This window comes from Salvelinus alpinus, chromosome 12, assembly GCF_045679555.1.
Source record: "Salvelinus alpinus chromosome 12, SLU_Salpinus.1, whole genome shotgun sequence".
In the NCBI taxonomy this organism is placed as follows: domain Eukaryota; kingdom Metazoa; phylum Chordata; class Actinopteri; order Salmoniformes; family Salmonidae; genus Salvelinus; species Salvelinus alpinus.
In genome coordinates, this window is record NC_092097.1 from 29494137 (window position 1) to 29502998 (window position 8862).

The 8862-nt window shown below is 39.4% G+C and overlaps 1 protein-coding gene across 2 annotated transcripts in view; it reads right to left on the minus strand.

The window, feature by feature from the left end:
* The window catches only part of LOC139535844 (guanine nucleotide-binding protein G(i) subunit alpha-2-like), a 96319-nt gene extending 90114 nt beyond the window's left edge, over window positions 1-6205 (minus strand). Inside the window, exon 1 of one of the 2 annotated variants that reach the window (XM_071335679.1) lies at window positions 5394-6205. In XM_071335679.1, the coding sequence (XP_071191780.1) occupies window positions 5394-5511 (118 nt within the window). In that variant the 5' untranslated portion in view covers window positions 5512-6205. The remainder of the gene's footprint in view (window positions 1-5393) is intronic. The other variant, XM_071335680.1, reaches the window with a different exon arrangement.
* Window positions 6206-8862: the final 2657 nt, after the last annotated feature.

An 8862-nucleotide genomic window follows, 5' to 3' on the forward strand; every position in this document is an offset into this window, starting at 1 on the left:
CTGCGCGCGAGACGGCGTGCGTACGTGCGAGACCGCGTGTCTGTAGGTCAGTCTGCATGTGTGTCTGTAGGTCTGCGTGTGTGTGTGTCTGTGGGTGTGTGTCTGCGGGTACGCGCCTGTGTCTGTGTCTATCTTTGGGTCTGCATGTGTGTCTGTCTGTGGGTCTGCGCGTGTGTTAGGGCTATAGTCAGTGCTGGGAACAGTGGGAGCACTGAGGCCTCTGTACAAACAGCAGCCCACTCAGTCATAATCAGGGCAGTCATTTTCATCCAGGCACACACAGCCATGTCTTATTCAACAGCACTGTTGCCCATGCCCTGTGGCAGTTAGCCACACATCCATCAACATATCCACCAACCATTAATGGACTGATTTGACACAAGGTTCATATCTAGATTATATGTAATTTATAAACATGGTTACAAATATTTGTTGAAATCTATGAATTCATAGAGGGCGGGATCCCATCTGTGATGATGGTCCTATGATCTAAAGACATGCCTTATATCAATAATAAGACATTGCAAACGGTTCATGTTTATGATAAGCACATACGCTACCGTTCAAAAGTTTGGGGTCACTTAGAAATGTCTTTGTTTTCGAAAAAAAAAGCACATTTTTTTACCATTAACATAAAATTGATCAGAAATACAGTGTAGACATTGTTAATGTTGTAAATGACTATTGTAGCTGGAAACAGCTGATTTTTTTATGGAATATCTACATAGGCGTACAGAGCCCCATTATCAGCAACCATCTGTGTTCCAATGGCATGTTGTGTAGCTAATCCAAGTTTATCATTTTAAAAGGCTAATTGATCATAAGAAAACACTTTTGAAAACCTTTATGTTAGCACAGCTGAAAACTGTTGTGCTGATTTAAAGAAGCAATAAAACTGGCCTTTAGACTAGTTGAGTATCTGGAGCATCAACATTTGTGGGTTCGATTACAGGCTCAAAATGGCCAGAAACAAAAGACCTTTCTTCTGAAACTCGTCAGTCTATTCTTGTTCTGAGAAATGAAGGCTATTCCATGCGAGAAATTTCCAAGAAACTGAAGACCTCGTACAACGCTGTGTACTACTCCCCTCACAGAACAGCTCAAACTGGCTCTAACCAGAATATAAAGAGGAGTGGGAGGCCCCGGTGCACAACTGAGCAAGAGGACATGTACATTAGACTGTCTAGTTTGAGAAATAGACACCTCACAAGTCCTTAACTGGCAGCTTCATTAAATAGGACACGCAAAACACCAGTCTCAACGTCAACAGTGAAGAGATGACACCGGGATGCTGGCCTTCTGTTTTTATTTTTTTATTTCACCTTTATTTAACCAGGTAGGCTAGTTGAGAACAAGTTCTCATTTACAACTGCGACCTGGCCAAGATAAAGCATAGCAGTGTGAACAGACAACAACACAGAGTTACACATGGAGTAAACAATAAACACAAGTCAATAACACAGTAGGAAAAAAAACTAAATGAGTCTACATACATTGTGTGCAAAAGGCATGAGGTAGGCAATAAATAGGCCATAGGAGCGAATAATTACAATTTAGCAGATTAACACTGGAGTGATAAATCATCAGATGATCATGAGCAAGTAGAGATACTGGTGTGCAAAAGAGCAGAAAAATAAATAAATAAAAACAGTAAGGGGATGAGGTAGGTAAATTGGGTGGGCTGTTTACAGATGGACTATGTACAGCTGCAGCGATCGGTTAGCTGCTCAGATAGCAGATGTTTAAAGTTAGTGAGGGAAATAAAATTCTCCAACTTCAGCGATTTTTGCAATTCGTACGCCTATGTAGATATTCCATATAAATAATTTGCCGTTTCCAGCTACAATAGTCATTTACAAGATTAGCACTGTATTTCTGATCAATTTGATGTTATTTTAATGGACTTTTTTTTGTTGCTTTTCTTTCAAAAACAATGACATTTTTAAGTGACCCCAAACTTTTGAACGGTAGTGTATATTTATTAATGGTATAACGTGGGGTTAGCGATGTCCTTTTGGTCAATTATTACCTGATATTTCCTCACTGATTGTAGAGGGTTGTCTGTTCATTTCCTGTTCAGAGAATTGACGGGCAATGGGATGCGTTCAAGAGCGAAATAGTTAATCAGGGTACGGGAGAGCAGAAGTTTCTTATCCCGTGTGGACGTACATGTTCACATTCCAGATAGTATTTATGCTAAAGCATGTGTGCACCGCTTTGAAGTGTATGCGGATGATAATATCTATTTCAATGACCTGAACATGGGACTGTTGTAATATAGCATTTATGTTCATTGTTCATATTGTCATGTATTCTCATTGGTCAGACGGCTTTCTTTAAAAAAAAATATATATATTTTTTAAAAAGAGTATGTGACTTTACGTCTCTATGTTTGGTTGAAAATGGGAAAGTTGAAGAAGAATACAGTGGGACCACCCCTTGTTTCTAGTTTACTGCTAAACAACATGCCAGGATGCCTCTTACTTCAGCGTTCAGTTCCCAGGAAGCATTTTGAGTTATACGCTTCTTTTCTGGGGGTCATGCCAGTCACCATCCACCAACATGTTAACAGAGTATTTTGTTTTGGCTCAAGCACATGATTTGGTCGACTGTTTGGGCTCCAGCCTATTCAAAACATTCCCAACAGGAGCCCTGTGTTTCTGTCAAAACAATACAGAGAAAGGGAGCAAAGTACACAGCAAGCAAGACTTCACTGTTCAGCATGGGGGGTTGTGAGGGTGGCTATGATATGACCTCTGTCAAAAACCTCTCAGAGCAGAGTCATGCAAAAGTTGACTCAAGAGAGGATCCAAATGACTGTCTTCCACGACAGTCCCTACTCTGTCACGCTCAGGAAAGTCCTCTAAGAAGGAGATAACGGAGGTCAAGTCCTTTCAACAGCAAACACACCCACTCACTTATAGTTAATGAAATATTTTATTACAGTGCCCCAAGGTGGCCACAGCTTTATTTCACTCTGCTATTCCCGAAGCACCTGACCTACAACCATCAAAGTCACTGTCAATAAGCTTTGACACACAACTATTAACCATGCGGCTCACATTGATTGCAACAAGTGGGGGTGTTATGTGTTAGAGAGGCAACTAAAACAGATCAATGGTACAGACAACATTACAAAATCTTGCCTAAACTAAAGTGACTTATAAATGGTTCAATTCTCTGACTTAGTGAGCACTTTACAGACTGCAATACTGTAAGCCAGAGTCTATTGCTTGCTGTTAATCATTAATTAATAGTACCAACATAGACAACATAAGGTAAATGATCTGCCATTGCTTGGAGAGGTCTGAAAACCTCATTATGGATGTAATAGCTTCGTCATTAATAGGCACAGCTGGAGAGCTATGAAAGCAATTTAGAATATTCTCTTCATTAGTTTAAAATGTTGAGGGGAGGCCAGACCTTATGGGGTCGTTCCACCTCAAAAACCACAAGAAAGAGTATTTCAACACCCACCACCTCAGATTAGCAATCCTGCAACATCATTTTGTTGAATATATAATTTGATCTCTGAGAAATTAAGCTAATTGATTGCACACATTTTTTTCATTTTAATTTATAGGATTAACATCATATTTAATAAATTAGTACCTAACATCCGATTTGGACCAAACTTTTTTTTTCTAACAACGAGTTAGACATGTGGAATCCCCAAAAATACCACCCCAAGAACAAGTATACTGTTCTTAGTATTTGTGGCACAAATCCAATGCAATTCAATGGTACCTATATTAGAATTTTTACTCTTCATGTCCAAATCATCCTAAAGTATCTACAAATGTATTGTGTAGCTCAATTATCTTACCTATAGATTATTTGGATATGAAGCGCAAAAAGGCTTATATAGGTACAAATGACTAGTGCCACAATTTTTATTTTATTTTTTAAAGCATTTGAAACAGTGGCCAGGTAAACAAAACCAAAGCATTGGTTGCCATCATACCTGCTCCATAAAATGCTTACAGGGTAAGAAAATAAATATGTAATTTTTGTAATTTTGGTTAAATATCCCTATGATCACCATAATAGCAGGAAAAGCACCATCTAGTGGTCAGAACCTGGTAATATCAAGATGTAGGATGGGACATAAACCTAACAACTTCAATGAATAATTTCTCTGAACAGGAGGGGAAAAAACTAACAAATTCACTGAGAATACATTATATTGGATTAATAAAAATACACAGAGCCGCAGCCCCATACTACTACCCTACAAAAAAAGATGGCAGTTTTGAAACTGCAGTAAAAGTGCAGTAACTGCAGTCGACAGTGGTATTTTGGACACAGTAATTGCAAAATATCTGCTGCATACTACATTTGAACTGCAGTTATACTGCAAAATTACTGCAGTAAAAAAAACTTTGGACACAGTATTTGCATCATACTGCAGTTATAATGCACTCTAACTGCAGTTCTACTGAAAGCAATCTTTTTTTCGTGAGGGTTGTCAGACAGAGAACTGATACTATATACTCGTTGTTGGGGTGGGATGTCCATATATATATATATATATTCCTCATTTCTTGCTCATTGTTAGAAAAAACTTCGGTCCAAATCAGATTTTAGGTACTATAATTACTGAATATTATATACATTTTATAAATTAAAATGGACAATTTGGATGCAAGCAATTAGCGCAATTTCTCAGAGATCAGATTATATTTCATCAAAATAATGTTGCCAGAAGGCTTATTTTATCTGTTTCTACTACAGAAACGATTTCAGAACAATCTGAGTTGGTGGTGTCATGGCTTGCTGAAAAGACATGGAACGATCCAGTTGTTAGTTGTAGGCTAGTGATTGATTACACTTTTAGGCTACATTATGGGAATCAATCAGCAAACACTTTTTTTTGAAGGCATTTTATGATCGGATAGTTTGTATTGCCTTCTACTTGAGTGTAATTAAACATTGACATAGCCTAAGTAGCCTGTTGTGCGTTGACAGCAAGTTTTCTGTTTTGAATACTTGGAGAGTTAAGACAATTCCAGCGGTGAGAGGCAATCCTCTGATTCTAAATCCATTCAATGAAGATTCGCATGAACGTTGCAGTGTATCCAGCTTTACGATCGTGAACTGGCAATCTAATTTGTTGCAATGTTGCGAGACATAGAGGAAATGATTCATGGTAAAAGCTTTGAGGTAGAGTGTGTGTGTGACGAGGAGTAGGCTAGGTAAACTCACGAATCTCCCTCATTAGCCATTTTGATGTAGCTACATGACCGAGATTTTGTCCAATTTCAGTGGAGGTTCTCTAGCCTCCAGTGCACAACTGGAACAGATTAATCAGAACCAGTAAACATAAATCTGAGCCTGCGCTGCTGCTTCTGTTATAAATCAGGACAAGGAATATAATGTTTGGTGGTACATACCCAAAAGGAGCAGTTTCACTTCTCTCGCCGCCTTCTCTCCATCTTCTCGAAGGTTTTTGTCAATCATTTTGGACCTCTCGGCCGCGGCTTTATCTTCCTGACTCACTGTACACCCCATGGTTCCAAGTGCACGCTTCAGGACTGCTGTTTATCGGGACGATATCACACAAAAATGATGTAGCCTAATTAGGGCTCTATTCCTGTGAGTGTTTATTTTTTTAAATAGTTCCCAGTCCAGTGTTGTGGGGTTGAGAAATGCAACTTCCCCTTTGAGAAATACGACTGGAAAATAAGTTTGATTCACCCACAAACCAGCATTCAAATGAATTCACTTTTCTATTCCAGATGTTTCCTCGTTTGTAAGCCAAGTTTAAGGCCTATTTTTGAAACTCAAGTGACATTCTATCCAAGCCGACACAAAAATGTCATTTGTTTGTCATTACGAGGACACAAACTTTGAGTAACAACAACTTATTTTGAGGGCGCGTCAATAAAATCAGTTAAGTTCACGTTTTAGACCAAGAAAAAGGGTCACGGAACCTCCGCAAAAGTATTCCAGCTGTGAAGACGGCGGAGTAGATCGATTTCCGATGCCAATTTGCAATGAACCAAAATTCAATAAACCACTGTGACGCTGAGCTATGTTAGTCCTCTTCCTCTGAGTTATAATTTAGTCGTTCAGTGTGTGAGTGATGTTATGCACTATTCTCTTCGTTAAGATTTATCACGTTAAAAACCACACCCGTAGCAGCTGTGAAGTTCCTCTCTGCCCAACAAACCGAAGACAGTTCAGTCACCTCCCAAGTCAGCAAAGTGCCAGGGTTTCCACTAGATAACACAGCCACAAAGTATATGCTAAAAATGTGATTTTTGTCTTAATTTAAATGTAGGGATAGGCATACGATTAGCCATGTGATTAAGGTTAGTGTTAAGATTGGGGTTAGGTTTAAAATCAGATTTTAAGAAGAAACATTGTAGAAAAAGGCGGGGTTTATGACTTTGTGGCTGTATTAACTAGTGACGACCCAGTGCGAATCGCCCACCTACTTTGCTTCATGGGAAATGTAGTGTTTCATGAAATTGTCGTCAGTGATACATTTAAAACATGATTAATACAGTATTAATACAATATCTAATTTACTCATTCATCTAATTTAATTGATCATAGCCTATTCGTTATTGCCAATTACATTTCGCTCATGTCAATGCATAGTATAAGGCCAATTTCATTAGGGTGAAAGTTTCTACAAGGACAAATTGATTGAGTTAGTCTTGAAAACATAATACATTATTGTAGGGGAAATCAAATTAAACTAGTGATTCAAGGCTTTATAACAAGTAAAACATTTTATGGACTCTTTAGACGCACATTGTTAGGTCTACCTAACAAGTCTTTTCAGTGGAGTATTTACACTAAACAAAAATATAAATGCAACATGTAAGGTGTTGGTCCCATGTTTCATGAGCTGAAATAAAAGATCCCAGAAATGTTCCATACGCACAACAATCTTATTTCTCTCAACTTTAGTGCACACATTTCTTTACATCCCTGTTAGTGAGCATTTCTCCTTTGCCAAGATAATCCATCCACTTGACAGGTGTGGCATATCAAGAAGTTGATTAAGCAGCATGATCATGACACAAGGTCCACCTTGTGCTGGGGACAAAAATGTGCAGTTTTGTCCCACAACACAATGCCACAGATGTCTCAAGCTTTGAGGGAGCGTACAATTGGCATGCTGACTGCAGGAATGTCCACCAGAGCTGTTGCCAGACAATTGAATGTTTATTCCTCAACCATAAGCCGCCTCAAACGTCTTTTTTGAGAACTTGGCAGTACGTCCAACCGTCCTCACAACCGCAGACCACGTGTGTGGCGTCATGTGGGCGAGCGGTTTGCTGATGTCAACGTTATGAACAGAGTGCCCCATGGTGACGGTGAGGTTATGGGATGGGAAGGCATAAACTATTAACAACAAACACAATTGCATTTTATCGATGGCAATTTGAATGCACAGAGATACCGTGCCATTCATCCGCCACCATTAACTGATGTTTCAACATGATCATGCAGAGCCCCATGTTGCAAGGATCTGTTCAAAATTCCTGGAAGCTGAAAATGTCCAAGTTCTTCCATGACCTGCATACTCACCAGACATGTCACCATGTTTGGGATGCTCTGGATCAATGTGTATGACAGCGTGTTCCAGTTCCCACCAATATCCAGCAACTTCGCACAGCCATTGAAGTGGAGTGAAACAACATTCCTCAGGCCAAAATCAACAGCCTGATCAACTCTATGCGAAGGAGATATGTCACACTGCATGAGGCAAATGGTGGTCACACCAGATACTAACTGGTTATCTGATCCACGCCCCTACCTTGTTTTTTAAAGGTATCTGTAACCAACAGATGTAATGAAATCCATAGATTAGGCCCGAATGAATGTATTTCAATTGACTGATTTCCTTATATGAACTGTAACTCCGTAAAATCTTATAAATTGTTGCATGTTGCGTTTATACAGTATTTTTATCAGTATACTTTTCAGCTTGTTAAAGACTAACTCATCATGTTAAGAGACCTGTCAACACTGTTTACCATTTGTCAAAAGCAAGTAGAGAAAGAATAATTTCCTTTACTGTCAAAGCTCTTATTCAGAGTATGCATAAGCAACCCACTTATGGCTCTTGAGTCTCCACTTGTGGTCTTGGATGTGCACACGATTCTGATCAGAATGAAAATAAAAGAAAATTTAAAGAATTTTTTTTTATTAATTGGCTCAGAATGCATTATTGACCTTAATCAGTGAATCGGAGCTCAAAACCTTAAGACATTGAATGTCAGCTATTAAGATCAAATCAATTAGCTATATTCTACACTGGTGTATGCCTACTGGTCAGGTGACTCCATTTCCTCTTAGCTAACTGATACGGCAGGTACTGTATCTGAATGTGAGTGAAACATATTTCTGCACACAGGTCTTTGACTAAAGGAATATCAAGTCAAATCAAATGTATTTATAAAGCCCTTCTTACATCAGCTGATGTCACAAAGTGCTGTACAGAAACCCCGCCTAAAACCCCAAACAGAAGCACGGTGGCTAGGAAAAACTCCCTAGAAAGGCCAGAACCTAGGAAGAAACCTAGAGAGGAACCAGGCTATGAGGGGTGGCCAGTCCTCTTCTGGCTGTGCCGGGTGGAGATTATAACAGAACATGGCCAGGATGTTCTAACGTTCATAGATGACCAGCAGGGTCAAATAATAATAATCACATTGGTTGTAGAGGGTGCAACAGGTCAGCACCTCAGGAGTAAATGTCAGTTGGCTTTTCATAGCCGATCATTCAGAGTATCTCTACCGCTCCTACTGTCTCTAGAGAGTTGAAAACAGCAGGTCTGGGACAGGTAGCACGTTCGGTGAACAGGTCAGGGTTCCATAGCCGCAGGCAGAACAGTTGAAACTGGAG